The sequence below is a fragment of the Aplidium turbinatum genome, chromosome 1 (assembly GCF_918807975.1).
Source record: "Aplidium turbinatum chromosome 1, kaAplTurb1.1, whole genome shotgun sequence".
Taxonomy (NCBI): Eukaryota; Metazoa; Chordata; class Ascidiacea; order Aplousobranchia; family Polyclinidae; genus Aplidium; species Aplidium turbinatum.
This window is the reverse complement of record NC_137472.1, coordinates 38,290,307-38,310,278: the sequence shown is the minus strand read 5'-3', so window position 1 is coordinate 38,310,278 and position 19,972 is coordinate 38,290,307. Positions and strand designations below refer to the sequence as shown.

The following is a 19,972-nucleotide window of genomic DNA, read 5'->3' as shown; positions in this document are numbered from 1 at the left end:
TATTTTTATAGTCGTTTTTGTGATGCTTACTTTTCTTGCCATATCACATATAGCAGTCTTAATAGATACGATTTTTTGTCTAACTTTTCGCAATTGCAGTTGCTTTATCTTTGACAAGTCGAGTTTTTTATTTAAATTTCTGTGTTCACTGTTCATTTGGCTATGGAAAAAATATAAGATTTGCTTTGATGTGGTAACGAGAAGTGATTTTATCAGCTTCCGAGTGTTGCTACTTTCATCGCATTGTTTATCGCGCAAATTTTTACGGATCATTTTTTTAGGCGGATCGCGCAGAATTATTCTGCCAGAATGACGGTGGTACAAGAAAGACGTGAATTATCGATTGATTGAATCTTTATCCTCGGACTGGGAAAGCTTCTTGCAGAGCTTAATCCTGGCAGTTTCGCATACTTGTATTAGGTGAAGGACAAGCGTGAAAGGATATGAGAGGGATAGAAAACTTTTATTTCTTCTGTTGCGAGAATAGTGTACGACTGTACGGTAGTGTAAACGGTGGTGCAGTGTAAAAACAGACTGTACGGTACAATTATAAACAATACGAATAAAAGATTCCTTGTTTTAAGCAGATTTAGCAACCAAGAATAGGTTTCATGCAGAAATTACAAGAGCAAGTTTTTTAACTGCAAAAAATATGTAAAGAATTTGTTTAAAAACAGTAAACTATTCTTCACCAATCCAAGAGACTCAAAGTTTTGTAGCTACTGTGGTAAAAAGGTAAAGGTGATGCCATACTTGATTTTAGCATAGGGTATAAAAAAATAAGGTTCTCAGGTTAAGCCTTCGGCACTAAGGGGAGTAGGGTGGCCAGTTCCTTTCTCTTGGGCGCCTTATGCAGCAATTACACCCTGGGGATACGAAGGCTTTTAATACGCCTGACAGTAGAAGGGCTTCTGTTTATCGTAAATAAACTCTGTTTACCGTAAAATGACAATTGGCACCGATAGTACGGTACCGTAGTTTAATAAGTCTTGCTATGATGACCTGCATTGCGCTATTAGCATCAGGCCTGGATAATCCCTGCATGCTCATTTTACTGGTTAAGCTAGCCTACTGCAAAGGTTTTGTTAAGAAAAACAGCTTAGCCTACTGGTAACTTTTCAAGTTTTCAACTGTCTTTCCAAACAAGTATTCTTTAAATATGCTCTATATAACATTTAGTAACTGTCTTCTGTAGCTGACTGTACTAGCTGCACTACAAAACTTTCTGCAATTTTGATAACCGTATGTTTCACGCGCTACAAACTACCGCCCTGGTAGTGTCATAAGAATAAGGCAATCACTGTGAGCCTTCGCATCCTCTTCTTTAGATATCCCTGACCCTGGGTAAAGGTGAGCGGTGTTTTCAACAACCAGCTGAAGCCGGGAGTTGGACCCAGTTTGCATACCTGGCTCAGGCTAAATTATGTCGAATAACTGTTGTGTTGTTTGCCCATCTAGTTCACAATAATCATGCACACAGTTTAGCATGTGTTAAATAGATACACCTAGGCATTTCGTTAGACACGTATTTGAAGTGGTTAAGTTATAATAATAACAACATCGCTATTGTTTAAAAGGTTTTTGATCAGTCTGTTGTGTTCCAAGCTGTGCAATGGATACTGCACCATCTATCCGGGAAATTAAGGCCTATCTTGCCTTTAAATTGGTTCCAAAACGTCTTCACCCATTTGGTGTGACCTGGGATACCACACAAAAGTTTCGTCGACATGTTAATCAGTTCAAGCTGGAAGGTATGCATGATTTTTGGGAGCAAGTCTTTTAGGCGCAGACAGTTAGGCGCCTGTCAGATAGGTGCGCACACTGTGGCGTCAGGATATTTAGGTACGGAGCACTGTGGCGCTCATTCATTTAGATGCTATTCTTAGTAAAATCTGCACTCTGCAGATTGTATCAGCTTGGCAGGTATGGCAATGCTTTTCACATAAAATGTTTATTGAACAGAAAAATATGTTGTTTTGTTAATGCGCGTGCATTTATTTGTTGTTAGTCATGGCTTTAGTGAGTGAAGCTGCTTTATCCGGCAATGCTTTTCACACAAAATGTTATATTGAACAGAAAAATATATTGTTGCTTTAATGCACGTGTTCGGCATTTATTTGTTGTTGGTCCTGGTTTGCGTAAGTGAAAGTTTTATCAATAAATTATTATTCAAGCTTCCGAACATGACTGAGTTTACTTTTACTTAAGTCAAATAATAATTACACTAAAAAACAGTAAAAAATATACCGTAGCCTATATTCGAGCGGGTGGTAGGCTTGAGTGAAAAGTAACTTAGTTTTCCGTTAAAAACCCAGACTAGGTTTTGCCAAAGCTGAGCTGATACAGTCTGCAGACTTTACTAGGAATAGCACCTAAATGAACGGGCGCCACAGTGCTCCGCACCTAAATATCTCGACGCCACAGTGTGCCCATCTACTTGACCGGCGCCTAACTGTCTGCGCCTAAAAGATGTGGATCCTGATTTTTAATGTAGGAAGTATTTATCATTTAACGGAAATTTAGGCTCTGAGGCTATGCTTTCTTTCAGTCACGTGGGAGTGAAATTTGTAAAATTGTGTTTTTTTAACTGCATGAGTTGTTTGTTCATCTCCAACAAACAATGGCAGAGTTAATAGCAATATAATTTGTCCTTTTTGTATGGTCGGTAGTATAAATAAAGTGTTTGTGTGTATTTAAAGACTATTTTTCTATTGCCTAATTTAAAAAATTTCTCTTGATCATCTTGCAATTAGCTAAAGGAGACCTGGCGAATGACCATGCTTACATCACAAAATTGCGTGCAACCTTTGTTGCACAACTGCTTGGCGCTTGCTCTAATTCACTCATTAGTTCAGTGATTATGCGCTTGAATCAAGATCACATGTCACTGGTTTGTGGTTCGGCTCTTGGAGCAACACATCGCTTAAGCATGCGCTTAAGCAACACACCTCAAGGACTGCTCTCCACTCAGTGGCACTTGATGGATGGAATAATTCCCTGACAACAACACTTTAACAATCGGAAAACTTCATTCTGCCAATCTCGGTAACCGGCCCTGCATTATCAAAAGTCTCTACAAGTGTGTGAAACTACAAGGAATAACCTATCAAGGCTTTGTCAGTCCAAGGATGAAGATGCAAAACCAACCAAGCACTCAGTCAAATTTTATTTTGTTTTCTACTAGTCAAATTTCATGGGAACTGATTGTATGCACTACGTTGTCACTATAAATAAGTAGTCTGGTAAATCATACCGATTCAGAAAAGTAATGTTTGTTGTTGTGTTGTGCTTCATATGTTGTACTGTTTTTCTGACTGCGGATTCCTGCATCAAAGCATGTTCGTGCAAATAAAAATGCGTCAATTAAACCAGATTATTTATCTGTGCTGGCATAAGTACTCATGCTTTTATTCCATAATGCGGTCATTTTCTAAGAGATGCAACTTGGCTACTTTTCGGACACAATGTTGAATTTATTTGTGGATTAGTCGCATCCTGATTTTGTGAGTAAACGTTTGGTGTAAAATTCATCGACTTGTACTCAAAGAGATATGGTAGTCAGTTTACAAAATGTATGATATTTAAATGGTCATTTCCTAACAAGCATTGCAAAAAATTAAAATCGCTAGAATGGGTAGACGACATCTTGTCACGGCCGACCTGTCGCAAGGACATCTCATCACTTGGTGGCTTGACACGAATTCCTTGCTAATTTGATTCACGCTTCATTTAAATAACGCTTCCTTATCATATGATGCCCGTTGCTTGTTTGATTCGAACCTTGGACATCTGTTAATCCATTAAATACTTTTCATCAACAATATAATAGGCTACACTATTAAAAACATCAGCAATTAACCGATATTTGAGTTAGAAGTCTTAAGATTACTCTGTTGCTGTTTTCGAAAATAGATCAACAGATGTCCAAGGCTCGAGTCAAACAAGCCATGGGCAATGGGCATGTTATAATGAGTAAGTGTTCATCAGATTAATAGAACTCGCGTCAAGTCGTCTCGTGGTAAGGTGTACCCTGTGGTGAGACGTCCTTGCCACAATGCAACAGTTCGATCATGGTCAGTTGTCCAGCGACAGATTGGCCATGACAGGATGTCCAACAATGGTTTATTTGTTCCTGAGATATCTTATAGTTTCTCGACCAACTTTTGTTTGTTTATTGTTCAGTTAGTTAGGTTACTATAAATTATTCTTTTATTGATTTTTAGATAATGGTTCGCTTTATTACTGCAAAAGTACTTTGCCTCATCATGACATACAGATTCTAGAAGATTCAGAAAGACTACATGCATTCACTGAAGCGCATGGAAAAGAACATACTGGTTATAGGCAAATCTGTAAACAATTTGAAAATCATTATTTTTGGCCTGGTTAGTAAACAGGTTTGATTTGATGTAAAAATGATTTTTAGATGACCTGTACTTTATGAAATTAGATAATTATATAATATTGAATCAAATAATTTATATGTAAAACTGGATGAACGATGCATAAGTAGCCTAACTACCAGGGTTGTCAAATATTGCATTTACTCTCCTCTTTACTGTAGTACTGTACAGAACGAAAGTAGTGAAATTACAATGAATTTATCAGTGTATGGCATGAAAAACAAACTGTTCTATGCTAATAACATGTTTCAACCCTTTACAAAACTGTCGCAGTTGTTTTGCGTTGATGAGAAGTTAAGGTAACTTTTGGAATGCTAAATTACTTTGCTTATATTTGTCAAGAAAAAAATTCACTGTTACTAAATAATACTGTTTTGAAAAAATGGTTCCCAATGTTTTTCTTTGCAACACGTTAGCGTTATGCCCGCAGTACAAAAAGTTTTATTCTGTTGTTGCAGTTTTATCTCGGCTGGCTTTAAAGCCGCAAGTTTAAACACCACACATATGCACTATGCAGGTCTGGCTTATATATGTTGAGCGGTTGCAATCTAAGGTGTTTGACAACTTTGAACAGTGCCCACTTCAGCACTCCACCAGTTTAGATTCTGTGGCACTTGCACCATGTCCAGTATATTATGTTGCCACCCGTGTAGTTTTTACCTCATTTTTTCTTGCTTTTAATGAAGGTATGAGGAAGGACATTAAGAAATGGATAGAAGAGTGCGACATTTGCCAGGAAATCAAAAGGTGAATTATAAATTTTTGTATAATGTAATTTTTTATTTCCATTCGTTTGTGTTTGTATTCAAGTGGTTGGATGATTTGTCTTTAGGTTCAAAGACATCGACCTATCCTGTTGTAGATTCATTATGGTTGCCGTTGTTTTATATTTATTCTTTGCTTTTTCAAAAGTGTTGAATATTTCGAAATTAATTGCATGTTTGTTTTAGAGAATCATTGTTGCAAAGGAAAGATTTTGAAGCACTGATTGTAGGCGCAATATTCTAAGAAACAGATACGGTGTAGTAATTTTAGTTTCTGAGTTTATACCCTTGCCATTTTTCAGAAAACGCATTCTGGAAGGTATTGTGGTCATGACGGACCACAATTACTGCTTTAATTCCAATCCGATTGCTGAAGATGATATATCGCAATCTTCTAAATCCACCACGTTGAAACCGTAAGTTCTTGTATTTCCGACATACTTTTTGATCAAGATCAGTTCAAAATGCGTCAACAGTTCTTTTCAACAATCAATTTGACCTGCAGCGAAACCGAAAAATCTTTAAAGACATCATCCTCCAACAACGATGACGGTGATGAAGCGATGCAGGAAGAAAAGGAAAATGCAAAGGAGAGTTCTGCTAAGGTACCAGGAAACAAGTGGGATCACGACTATGTTCCCGATGCCTTGGTAATTGATAAGAACTAGTTGCTTGATTGTAACTTAGCTCCTGGGTGTAGTGTAGTTTGATTACAATTGAGCTATTGTAAAATAATTCCTTTGACTTTCACTGAGCTACACTCATGCTCGGTCATGAACGATTGCAGACATTCAAGCGGAGGCTTCACACTAAGCTTGAGTACGATCGTCCGAAGAAGCAAAGAAAAGTAGAGAGACTCCAACTAACGGCAGTTGACGACAATTCCCCACAAATGCCACGCGCTGAAGTTTTACAAGTACGCATGCGATCTCCAACGATAAAGGGATGGATGGTGGTAGCTATTCGACTACCTCGCATCACTTCTGTTGTAGAATTATTATTGAATGGCTATGAGTGCTCGGTGTGAATGTTTTTACGAGACTAATAATTTTCAGCGGAATTAAATACGGCTGTTAATTATTTTTAGAGTTTATTTACCACGTCAATAATGCATTAATAACCATATACTTTTTTGTGGCTCATAAATATACACTTGTACATTCCTAGGATGCCAAGGAGCTTGCGTGGTTAAAGTTGAGACCAGTACGCTTAAAAGTAGAGCAAGACACCAACTTTTTACCAAGTTTCACAGATGCCGCGTTCACTACTTACTTGGGCTTGGAACATGTAAGGAACCTTTAAGTTTATTTGCTGTTTGAGGAGGCTAAAAGCAGAAATAGTTTTATAAATTTGCGATGACTGGATCGTACAAACGTGGCCACACAAATCCTTCGAGGACTTGGATGGAAAGTGTGTTAGAAAGACAAGCTTCACTAAAGTTTAAATTATTTTACAAACCAATTCTCTTCTACAAATCCTGTGTTCTTTTATGGAAACTTTCCTTTGTAATAATCATTAAGTCGTTAATTGAACTGTAACAAAAACGTTGACTGATGTGGACAATGCTAGAAATAAAGTTTTTAATCTATCACTTCTTTGACTTGGTGCTATTGTATGATAAAACAAGTCAACAAAATGTTATTTGTAACCGATTTTATTTCATGCACAGGTGGTAGGTATGCAGCAAGCACTTGAGAGCGGAAATTTCCCAGTCGACGTGTGTCGTCCACCCAACGTCTGTACCTATTGTAAGTGGGAACGCTCTAGGAGTGTGAATTTTTCTTTTATATTTTAATGTTTTTTGACAAAATAAAAGAAACTTTTCATTGACTTCTGCTGTAATATGTTTGTGATCCCACGTGTCAACTAGCAGCCTAGTTTGTAATCTGTCGAAATAATGCATTCTTCATCAGGTCGCACTGACGTCAGCCCAACGTGGTTGCAACGGGGCGACAAGAGGGTTGTGTGTGCTTCATGTTCCAGTCTCGTTCGAATGCGCAAGAGATCGACGGTAGTTAAAGAGCATTTAAAAGCACAGGTTCGTGTGAAATCTACAAGAAAGCAGTTTTGCTCGCAACAAGTTGGTGTTGTTGTTTCTTTATGTATCGTTTTTCACAAGGTGTAACAATCGCCTTGTCTTGATGATATTTTATTGTTCAAGGAAATAGCATGGGTTGTCGCGTGTCTAGAAATGTCTTTACCCAGCCAGTAAATCAATCGCTTTTTACATTAATTCAACGTCTGCAGACGTCTGCAATGTAAAAAGCAATCGATTTGCTGGCTGGGCAATGCGCGTGGTGATCATTTTTTTGTCTTTTAAGCTGTTTCAATTTTCGTGGTTAGATTTTGCAAGTCAGTGCTGGGCTACGTGAAGGAGCTCAGACAACATATGAACACGACTTAACGGACACGAAAATCGAAAGGCTTGCAAACATGAGTATTTGTGATGCCAAGGCAAACCGTGCAACTCTTTACTTATTGGTAAGTAATTTGGTATTATCTAAGTTCTAAGCATTGGTTCTTAACTGGGGGGGAGTGAAGCATCTCTCAGGGGGGGGAGCGACAGTGGTGCCGAAGTAGGGGGGATGGGGGGATATATCCCCCCCAATAATTTACAAAAAATAAAATTTGCTATGAAGTTTTACTTCGATTTAGTTGTTTGCAAGCATCTTGAATTGCTGTTGTTTTTTTTATTGATGTTTGATCACAGTTCTAAATTGTCTTGGATTTGACGCTAGACAATGAAGGACCTTCATTGAAGGTATTTAGGACGAGTTGGACCAGGCCACTGGCCACGGTACTGCAGTAATTAAGAAACTGCAGAAACATATTTGGGACTTGTGCTGATTTTGAAGCCTTTGGCACGTATAGAGCAATTTAGTATCACGTTGCAAGGAGAAAAGCTTGACAATGACTCTTGTCAAAAGCTGTTTCAAACCCTGAAAATCACTCGAGAGAAATATCGTGATTTGGAGTTTGAAAACAATTACAAAAATGCAGTTTCTTTTCCGGAAAAATTTGCTGTTAATTTTATCACGCCTTTGGAATTTGAAAACAATTACAAAAATGCAGTTTCGCTTCCGGAAAAATTTGCTGCTAATTTTGTCACGCCTTTGCAAGCACCACGGCAAAGAAGAGTCCCAGAAAGATTGGGTGGAAGCTCGATGGCAACTACTGCAGACACTCAACTACATTATAAAATACTTTACAATCATTTCATGGACAGAGTTATCTCTGAACTGACCGAACGGTTTGAAAGTAGCCTGAATTCTGATTCGGAAAAATATAAAGAACTTGCACGAATTTTCAAGACCGGCTTAGTTCCTGAAATGGTCAAAAATTATCCAGAGCTGAATAGACAATCGATGAGTTATCAAATTGATTCATTCAGAAAGGCAACAGGAGCAAAATCTCTGTACGATGCTAAAAGAGCTTACCAGGCATTGTCCGAGTTGGAAAAACCTCTCTATTCTCAAATACTCCAGCTGATTAAGATCCTCCTAGTTTGCCCGGTAAGCTCTACTGCTTGTGAGAGGTGTTTTTCCAATCTTCGTAAATTGAAAACCTGGCTGAGAAATACTTTGGGACAGGAAAGGTGGCATGCTAGCATAGTTAGCAACATTGACGACAATATTCTTAATGACATCAGCATAAATAACAGTGCTAATGAGTTTTCAATGCGCACTACCGTAAGACGCAATATGTTCGGTTGTAGCAAGTTCTTGTGATGTGTTTGAAAGTTATCATTTTTGCCATAAATGTTCTTCTGTATCTTCGATTGTTTTCAGTCTCCTGACTAGTGACTTTGTTCTATAGTGCACTAAGTGTAGTGATTCTAGTGAAGAGAGGGCAAGAAGAATAGTATAACTTCTGTTTTTTTTTGGAAAAACTAAGTATTCATTGGAAGGTCATAGGTTCGAATCCCGCTGGAGGTACCAATTTTTCTTTGCTTGTTTCTTAATCTTGCAGCAGTCATTCACAAGAGCACTTTTATCTCCATGATTTCTTCTATGTAGACTATATTATGCTGTTAGCAGCTAATTTACCGAGGTCCGGTGATTGTTTAATTAACTTAATACTAGTAAACTGCCACTAAAATTGTGTTTAAAAATATGCATCCCCCCCAATGTTCAAAATCGTCTAAAATTTGATAAAATTTTGATTTATCCCCCCCAATCCTCAACTAACTTCGGCACCACTGGGGAGCGAGCTCTACAACAATTTCAATTTTTTTTAATTACTTTAATGTCATATTTTGTATTTTATCTTATTTTATATTGTATTCAGTAATTCTTGTTTTATTAGTTAGACCGGAACTTTACAAAACTATTTTGCGCTGAACTTCTTCAGATTTATCAAATTTTCTCGACGCTGCTTCCTTTTTACTTTTTTGTTCAAATTGCTTTTTTACAGTTTTATTTACTTAATGCTTGATCACCTTACTTAATATTAGCCTACGGCATGACCTACTAGAACACGGCCAAATATGTTGCTATTTGAGGAAATTTCTAAGAGTCTGAATTGTTACAATCATAGCTATGACAAACCTGTCATCTTCCCATTTCCAGAAGTAAGTAAAATAAGCAATATTTGCGCCTAGACATATGTTTGGCTTGTTTAACCGGAAATTAGGTATGTAGGTTTAGCACAGTTTACACAATAGTAGCATCATGTAAGACTTTTCAACTGCACCCTGTAAGTAGTATCGTTTGGTGCAATTGCATGTTCCGTTTAAAATATCAATAATTTTTTATGGATTCTATGTTGTAAGCTGTTCATTTGATTTGCCAATTTAAATTTTAGTTTCTTTTGTTTTTCGCTAAGTTTAATTTTGCAAGTAAAATATGTCTTTTGGCGAAAAATCCTGTTATACAAAAAATCTAACGACTATATGATGAGACTACCTCCAGGATGTAGTTGGAAAGTCTTAGGCTACATATTTCACATTTTTATTGCATAAATTGTGCTTAACATACATCTCTAATCTCCGGCAAAACAAGCCAAAATATGTCTAGATGCAAATATTGCTTATTTTACATACTTCTGTAAGTGGGAAAATGACAGGTTTGTCATGGCTATGATTGTAACAATTAAGACTCTTAGAAATTTTCCCAAATAGCAACATATTTGGCCGTGTTCTAGTAGGCCGTGCCTACCGGTACTAATGGCCTGTTTTATTTACTTAATGCTCGATTGCTTTTTTACACTTTTACTTTACACTTTTTACACTATTGCTTATTTAATGCTCGATCACCTTATAAGGTCACATGAGTGCTTAGCTCAGTGGCCTATCCCCAGCCTAGTTGCAGTCACGTGGTACTATTCAGTTCATGAAGTTCAACTCCACTGCTAAAGAAGACTTCAAAGAACTGGAACTTGAGACGTTCTGGGCCAATTACCTTCCTGTTTACCCTCTTATCGCAACTCGGGCTCTTTGATTTCTAACAATGTTTGGAGCCACGTATCTTTGTGAAGCTGCATTTTCTGCTCTCATTGCTATCAAGACCAAGTACAGAAACCTGCTGAGAGTTGAAGGAGGCTTACGTTGTTCACTCTCTGGAGTTAAACATCGCATTAAAAATGTAGTCGCTAAGAAGCAGTGCCAAGTATCTCACTGATGTGTACAATAAACGGACAAAAATGCAATATTTTTGGTATGATACTTATTTAAAATCTAAAGGGGCGCAAGGCACATGACAATTATTGAAGGGGGGCTTAATAGAAAAAAGGTTAAGAACCACTGTTCTAAGGCAACGGTATGCCATAAATGTAGTTCGGTAACAAAGCATTCATGTCCGTGCAGATTACAGTCCTCTACATCACTCTGTCAACAGCGTCTTTGTCTTTCATCCCGAGAATGCGTGTACGATCTAAAGTCATTCATTTGACTGGCATCACGTGACTTGTTTCTCCCAATAAAAACACAACACATGTTCTTTCCATGTTCGGTTTTGATGTCATCAATCAGAACCAAAGCCATGTACTGAACGTGTCATCGATTGGTTGATCAAACTTTTAACTATTGCAGCTAAAGTTTCACTTTGAACAATGAAATCGGTTTAAATCATTGAGTGTGTTGGATACGAATACACATAGTCACACGAATATAGATTATGCGTTATTTGAAAACAAAAAAAAACTGAGTGGATAGAGAAATACCGTCAGCGTGTCACGTATGTTTTTTCACAGAAACAAAAAGGCTTTTCATTTGCTAATGATGAGAGTGGTCAAGAATCGAATCAGTCGCTACTATCTCCCAGCCGCGCGTTTTTGAAGAAAATACGTATAATGAGCTATAATCGTTTAAAGGTATGATGGTATTTGATACAAATGATTTGAGCATGTTCTTATTTTAAAACTAATATTTTCCAAATAAGTGCGTATTTTCACCGTGCTTTGTTACCATATTGTTAAATTATTACATTATTTTCACCGTGCAAAGTTGTCAAGACATTGCTTTTGTTGTTCTTAGGAAGCGAGGGCGTTAGGCTACAGAAAACCCCCTCCCAGCGAGGTCATTCAAGCGTTAAGAAACAAACGGGAATTTGAAAAGTACCTCGCTATGAAACTCTACGTCGCATCAGTAAGTGACTGAATGCGTTATCCCATTGTGCTGTCACTACGTGTTTCACGTAGCAAAGTCATGATTTGGTGACGTATGTTCTGATGACCGAAACCGTTGTGACCAGAAACAACTTGGCATTTACCTGATTCTTCCAAGACTAACGCACAGTTTCTTTGCGTAGGAAGCGAATACACAAAGAAGAGTGGTTTTCCTGAAAGCCAAGCATGCCAACCGACAAGTAAGGCATTTGTTGGTATTTTTTTGTTTGCTTAAAATATAGTACCATGCAGAGATGTACGTATACGCCGCAAATTCTACGCCGCATACTTGCGGCGTAGACTTTTTGTTTACGCTGACGTTTACGGCCACATTTTTTTGGATAGTTTGCGCTTGAGGCTACGCCGTAAAGTTTTCGCGGTTTTTTAGCGCATAGCGTCAACGCATACTTTTTAATGTATTTTTTTCGCTACAACACGCCAATACCTTCCAGCGCTGCAGTTGAAAGAATGTTTTCAATGGGCAAAGACATATTGGAACCAAAACACAGCAAACTGTCAGATAAACACTTTCAGATGCTTGTGTTTCTTCGTGGAAATTCAAAATAAAACTTGTTTGTTTCGAGTGGTTTATACCGTGTGAATGTTTGGCACCTAGCAAACAAAATTAGTTTACGCTAGTGTATGCGCTGACGCCGCCAACTTTTTTTTTACAAGTGACGTTGACGCATACGGCGTATGGATTTTCGAACGTTTGCGTTTACGCTGACGGCGTCAATATTTTTTGTATGCGCGTACATCACTGGTACCATGAGAGTCAATCCATTCCAAGTGATTCAGAAAAACAGCACTTTTTGATCATACATTAAACTTTGAATTGAAATTTATAAAACTTATAGAGTTCACTAGCCTAAGTTCAAAAAATGTATGTTTTTGAAGTTGGTCAAGACTTGTTTTTTAAGTATTTTTACTCTTTTAGTTATTGCACACAGTTTTGTTCAGTTCTGTTGTTACAGCAATGTAGCAAGGAAGTTGATTAAGTATTATTTTTTTACCGATGTTGGTGCTTGTAATCAGGGGCTCCGGACACTTTCTGAGAGTGGGGGGGGTAATTTAAGCAGGGGTGGGAACGATGTTTTGATATCGACAGGTGGCTTATTGGATTATCGCATCACATATACTTCTGGGAGGTCGCCTCCCAGACCCTCCTTCGCATTACTAAAAGCTTCAGTTTCTTATAGGCTACAGCGTCTTAGGCGGCATGTTTCGCGCCGAAGGCGCAAAATTTTTGCCTTTTAGCACGATTTAAAATCGAAAAATTATTTCAACGAATCTAAAATCGCGAGCAAAAGCTTTTTAACATTTGCCACATTTTTTAAGGATTTTAGACAATTTTGACTGGAAGAGGGGACGTACGCAAAACTTCCTCTCTGTATTCTTCCTTGGCTCAAGTCCTCCAAATTTTGCACTTCAGACGCTAAATGATTAGATTTAAAAGATCAAAAGCGTTAAAGCCAAAGTTTTCTATAACTTAATTTACAATTGCAAAAAAAAGACATTGAAACAGTGCAACTGTAGTGGGTTTCGTTTGTGAGTGGTAAAAGCGAAATTAAACAGTTTGTAGCAGTGAGAAACTATGACGTCACACACAGCGCATTGTGATGCGTATAGGCTATTTTTGACAGGATACATTGGCCATAGATGACGGTAACGCCTAGAACATCACACAACTAAGGCGAAAGAGCCATGTCCATTGAGTCCTGTCTTTGTCATGAGTTACCAAGGGGGGTGGGGGGGACTTATATACCAGTCCCAGGTATACAAGTTCTCTGATTTTCGCAAACCATCATTTTTTCCCGATTAGTTTTCTTTTTTCAATTTCTCTTTCGCCTGAGTTGTGTGATGTTCTAGGTTTTTCCATAGATGATTTGGCGTTGTCAAAACTCCGACTCGCAAGACAAGTTGTCTTGGTAGGCACTTTAACGTATTACACTGCCCGAAAAGGTAACCGCAACCATGCGTGACCATCGAAAAACGTACACGCAAATCAGCTGACTTCAGTCATGTGACTCAACACGTGATTATCTGGTCGTTTTTATCGAAAGATTTTGATACAAAGAACTTTAACTGAATGCATCCCCACAACCTGCGTGGCCGAATGGGTTAGGGCAAAGGAGTAGTAATTTCGATTGCGTGGGTTCGATTCCCACCTTCTGCTAATACTATTTTTTCTTCTGCAACTGAACTGAGTGCAAGAAGAGTCTTAATGACTGCAATCAATGGAGTTAATAAGGAAAATTGTGACTGAAATATCAGTGATGTCATATAGGTCACGCATGATTGCGTTATGGAATTCGGGCAGTGTACTACGTAAAAGTGCCTACCAGTTGTCTTGTCAGAGTTTCCAAGCAAAAACCTCAAAAGTTGTGCAACAAAATAAAAACATGAAAATAAAACACAAAAGTAAAAAATATATCAAAAATGAAATTTTTATCTCTACATTAATGGGGGGGTAATTTTGCATTAGTTACCCCCCCCCCCACTCCGATTGGTGGGAGGGTAATCACCCCCGCGGCCCCCCTCTAACGGAGCCCATGCTTGTAATTTCCGTACAGCCTGATTGAGGTCGCAATAAGCGTAGTGAGTTTACTACAGAAGCACGGTACTGTTAAGTTTCCGTTCCGGTATTGGTAAGACGTAACTGACAAGAGGCCAGTGAAGCAAACCATTCTCTAGCAAATATTGACCTAAAAATACGTCTGTTTACATATTCTGCTTCCAGTTTTGCATTTTCAATCATTTGTAGTTGCAAACTGCATTTCATGGTTTTTTTCATAACCTGAATTTGACACACAATCTTTATTATTTCCAGCCAGTTAATGTCACTGCTGTGCGCCGCCAATCGGCTGTTGACAAAGCGAAACGCAATTTTATGAAATATTTTTCAAGCAAAGAAGCATCAAAAACATTCAGCGATGACGATGATCAATCGGACACGCATGAGGTGTTTATCTTCAAGTTTTACTGCCGGTTTCCACTTGCAACATGTTGCCACGTTGCTCGTCTGGCCAGTCGGGCGTGATGTTCTTTGTTTTCCCAACGAGCGACCTAGAAATTTTAAATGAGCCAAGTGAAGATGCTTTAACTGTTTAACAACGTTTAGCATCTAAACGTGGGCGCAAGTCTACTTTAGATAATATAATCTCTAACAAACTGGAAGATGCATGGACAATATTAGATTGTTTACGCGTAAGTTTAAAATTTTTATTCCGTTTGTAATTTTGACAGTAGCTTATTAACACTTTAAAGCTTTAAGTGCAAGACGATACATTCGCGCAAACTGTACAAAAGGGTTCATGTCTTTAAATTTTTTGCGATCATCAAACTTAATTGTTGGAAAACTGATTTTTCTTGCAGGATGATCAATGGGAGAAACGTCCCAGTCATACGGTGAAGTTAAAAAAGTGGTCGAAAGCTAAAGAGGTATTCCATTAAACCATAGGTCTACATAGGCATACGAAGCCGAGAAACGTGATCAGATTTAACATATTTATTAAGTTTTTTATTGTAACATTTACAGAAAAAAGCTGTGAAAACAAATATCAAACGTTTTCGACGTCACATCATGTCCTCTTCAGGAATAACATATCAAACGTTTTCGACGTCACATCATGTCCTCTTCAGGAATAACATAGCCTACAGTAATTTTATCCTACATCTGAACAAAAGGCAATAGTTAAACATTACATTTTTCAACAGGAGAAAACAAAATCGCACTGTGCTGCAATGCACTTGTTTTTTTTTCGTGTTGATAAATTTAATATGCATGTATATTAGGGTGTCCCACTTTTAGGCGACTTTTCAGGAAAATTAGGTTCGGGTCAAATTCTGACTGGATTTTCGTCACTGATTTCAAAAATGACGTTATTTTTTCATTATGACGTCATCTTGATGCGCCAGCTAGCGGATTTTTGCTATTTTGGCCTTATCACGAATATGGTAAGAGCTAGAGAGTTGGAACTTGCGCAAAAATGACCGGAAGGGACGATTTCCTATTTGTTGTCAATACAATAAGAAACGCTAACTGCAACAGAAAAGGAGTTATTTTAAAAAAACATGTTTTTGGTCATTTTTGGACAAAAAAATGAGAAACATGGCAATTTTGCTACAGTGACGCTTTTATTTCGATTAAGTTGCTGTGCTGCGCCACCTTGTTTGACAATTAAGTACAGTGGTACTTGCTACTTGGTAGTAGTCTACTAGCATATTGTATTTACAATTGATTATATACCTCAGCATTGATTTTTGCATGCATGTTGCAATTACTAATACTAGCTAACGTTAAACCCTTGATCATTTAGTTCAAAAACCTATCAAACAAAAACCACCATTCAACAACACAACACAGTTCAATGAGATTATTTATCACACCATACTGTGCAAAGCAGCACAAATGTGCAAGTCTATTTTGGCCAAATCATCTTGGTCATCTCGAATCAAGCCGTTCACAACGCGTTTCAGTCTTCCAATGAAGCGCTCTGTTGTTGTTGTCGATCATACACCAAAACACTGATGGAGATGAAAAACATGCAATGCATGGAGCCATCTTACTTTCTTCGGAGAAAAAATCACTTAAGTTGCCACGCTTCAAAAGCGTCTGCTCGATATCAACGTTCTTGGAAAAATTTTCTGTCTTACCGCATCAGCAGCAAAAGGCGGAACTTCAGCGTGGGAACTTAAAGCAACGTTTTTAGTGCTCAACCATTGGGATGCATGCTTAACGATGTATCAGAACAGCGTTGAAGACTGGTTCATCAACATATTTATCTGCAAGTAATAAATCTCTTGTGAACAGTACAATTGAGGGACCTTCAGCAGCGGAAGGTTTAAGATGAATGACTAAAGTTGCTGGCAAATAAACACAAACAATGAAAGAAACCATACGTTGAAGTTTAGGAATATCCTGAGGCCCAACACAATACCCAAAAATCAGCATTCTAAAGTAACCACTCGCTGTTGTTATCCAATGCGCATGGGACACGCCTTCTTGACGATAAAAAAGTAGGGCTTCAAATTTCCTGGAACATCCATCAATAAGTGAGCTGCCAGAGCAAGAAGACACATATGGTCGCTTCGAAAAGATGAGTCTTTAGCTTCTTTCTTGTGCTCAGAAAACCATAAGATCTTGGCTTTTAAACGATTTGCGGCTATATCTGTGATGGGAACTTTACAATCTTGTCGGATTTTCAGATGTTGGGGCTTAGGTTTTGGTATTTTCCTAATTCTGTTCATCAAACCACCATCTGCCAGACAAAATTTATGAATCTTGTTTGCAAAATATCCCAAACAAAAATGATGCAACATTGCATCATTTTTATTTTAGGATCTACTGTTTATGACATAACAATCGAAATAAAAGCGTCACTATATTCTATTGTTAAGCTAGTACCACTGTACTTAATTTTTAAACAACGTGGCGCCATGACCTACTAGAACACGGCCAAATATGTTGCTATTTGAGGAAATTTCTAAGAGTCTGAATTGTTACAATCATAGCTATGACAAACCTGTCATCTTCCCATTTCCAGAAGTAAGTAAAATAAGCAATATTTGCGCCTAGACATATGTTTGGCTTGTTTAACTGGAAATTAGGTATGTAGGTTTAGCACAGTTTACACAATAGTAATGCATCATGTAAGACTTTTCAACTGCACCCTGTAAGTAGTATCGTTTGGTGCAATTGCATGTTCCGTTTAAAATATCAATAATTTTTTATGGATTCTATGTTGTAAGCTGTTCATTTGATTTGCCAATTTAAATTTTAGTTTGTTTTGTTTTTCGCTAAGTTTAATTTTGCAAGTAAAATATGTCTTTTGGCGAAAAATCCTGTTATACAAAAAACCTAACGACTATATGATGATTGATGAGACTACCTCCAGGATGTAGTTGGAAAGTCTTAGGCTACATATTTCACATTTTTATTGCATAAATTGTGCTTAACATACATATCTAATCTCCGGCAAAACAAGCCAAAAATATGTCTAGATGCAAATATTGCTTATTTTACATACTTCTGTAAGTGGGAAAATGACAGGTTTGTCATGGCTATGATTGTAACAATTAAGACTCTTAGAAATTTTCCCAAATAGCAACATATTTGGCCGTGTTCTAGTAGGCCGTGGTGGCGCAGCTTAACAATCGAAATAAAAGCATCACTGTAGCAAAACCCAAGCAAAATTGCCGTGTTTCACTTTTTTGTCCAAAAATGACCAAAAACATGTTTTTTTAAAATAACTCCTTTTCTGTTGCAGTTAGCGTTTCTTATTGTATTGACAACAAATAGGAAATCGTCCCTTTCGGTCATTTTGGCGCAAGTTCCAACTCTCTAGCTCTTACCATATTCGTGATAGGGCCAAAATAGCAACAATCCGCTAGCTGGCGCATCAAGATGACGTCATAATCAAAAAATAACGTCATTTTTGAAATCAGTGACGAAAATCCAGTCACAATTTGACCCGAACCTAATTTTCCTGAAAAGTCGCCTAAAAGTGGGACACCCTAATGCAGTGGTTCCCAACCTTTTTTGGCTGTTACCCTAATCTCCACCCTGAAGTGAGCCAATTACCCCCACGATCACTTTTCAAAAACAAAAGTGTTTATTGCTATGAATTTCAAAGGGCTAACTTTGAAAATCAAAATGCAATAAGTTACAAGTTACAATACTGAATACAAGATAAAAATACGTGGTAAACATTCAATGCGAAGGTTGGGCCTGGACTTCAGCAGCCAGCTTTGTAATCCTGGGCTTTGTGGTACTGAGGGTAATTCTTGCGTCGCTTTCGATATCCAGGCGATTGCGTTTCTTTGTCTTCATTGCTAAGACAGTTGAAAATCCTTGTTCACAACGATACGTTGTTGAAAAAGATGTCAGGATATTAATGCCCGTGTCGCTGAAGTCAGCTAAACCAGAAATGTTCCAACCTTTCTCTTGGAAATCAAGTTTCAAGGCTTCGTTCATTCGGAGAGTGATAAATTCTTCTTTGGCCGGAAAGTCGTCATCATCCACCTGGCTGTCATCACATGTGAAGGGCTTAGTGCACATTGGAGACTAGCCGTGTTCAAATTCGGTAAGTAGTTATCCATCTTCTTGGCTAACTGGCCTAAGTGGTCAACTATGTTCTCCTTCAACGAGCTGTCAACTCCAGTCCATTGCCTTCGAGGTAAATGTCGAGCGTCTGAAACTGCGCCACTGTGCCTCTTTCAACTCGCTTGTTCCACAATTTAACCTTTGCGATAAATGCTGCTACGGCTGCTTTGGTGTCGATCACAATTACATTCTTTTACCTTGAATTAAAAGATTGCCTTTGTTCCATTCACCAAAGATATCAGCCAGATAGCACAGCTGGGAAATCCACTGTTGGTTAGAGAAGTATTCAGCCAAATCGGACTCCTTATCTATCAGAAAAACATGGACAGCCTCACGAAGTTCGACCAAGCGGGTTATCACTTTGCCACGAGACAGCCATCGTCCTTCTGTGTGGTACGGTAATGCTTCGTATCTTTCTCCCATCTTCTTGCACAGTTCGTTGAAAAGACGGCTGTTCAATTCCTTCGCTTTTATGAAGTTGACAACCTTCACTTGCTTCACTGTTTCTAAATCGGGTCTTGTTACCCCCAAAAACAGGCAAATTACCCCCCGGGGGTAATTTACCCCCAGGTTGGGAACCACTGCTCTAATGTATATTGTATAACCATTGTATTTTGTTTAGATGTAAGATAAAATTACTGTAGGCCTATGTTATTCCTGAAGAGGACATGATGTGATGTCGAAAACATTTTTTGTTTTCTGTAAACGTTACTTTAATAAACTTAAATAAATATGTTAAACTTGATTACGTTGCTCGGCTTCGTATGTCTATGGTTCAACAAGACAAACTCTCTACCAAAGCTCTATTATTCCATTAAAACATATTTTCATAAGAACATTTGAACAAATAGTTTTAGCTATTGTCAAAGTTCTTTTATTTCATTGTCGTTTCAATTATTTTGCAGACATCTGTGACGTCATGTTGATTCCGAAACTTATTGGAATGTTGTTTCCATGTGTCGTCAGTATCGCAGTTAGTCCCATTGTCCGGAAGTGTGTGGTTGTGGTGCCAGCTCATACAATCTGATCTCATGCAAATGCGTTGTTTCTAAATAGTTATGACTTTGCGTAACATTGTGGTTGATGCAGCAATGGCG

At 38.0% G+C, this 19,972-nt stretch overlaps 1 protein-coding gene across 3 annotated transcripts; it reads left to right on the top strand.

Annotated features, from left to right (window-relative positions):
• Positions 1-597: 597 nt before the first annotated feature.
• Positions 598-19,916, top strand: LOC145771972 (uncharacterized). Of its 3 annotated transcripts, none has more exons than XM_082583766.1 (17): positions 598-735; positions 1,578-1,751; positions 4,224-4,385; positions 5,090-5,150; positions 5,470-5,583; positions 5,673-5,772; positions 5,955-6,083; positions 6,335-6,454; positions 6,837-6,915; positions 7,081-7,205; positions 7,511-7,648; positions 11,357-11,476; positions 11,640-11,750; positions 11,914-11,970; positions 14,601-14,732; positions 15,146-15,211; positions 19,781-19,916. In XM_082583766.1, exons 2-17 carry the CDS (start codon positions 1,613-1,615, stop codon positions 19,799-19,801), a joined length of 1,674 nt encoding a protein of 557 aa, XP_082439892.1. In that variant the 5' UTR covers positions 598-735; positions 1,578-1,612; the 3' UTR covers positions 19,802-19,916. The 3 variants fall into 3 exon arrangements, with proteins under 3 accessions (XP_082439892.1, XP_082439884.1, XP_082439901.1); XM_082583758.1 differs by having other exon boundaries at positions 5,673-5,817; XM_082583775.1 differs by lacking the exon at positions 14,601-14,732 and having other exon boundaries at positions 5,673-5,817.
• Positions 19,917-19,972: the final 56 nt, after the last annotated feature.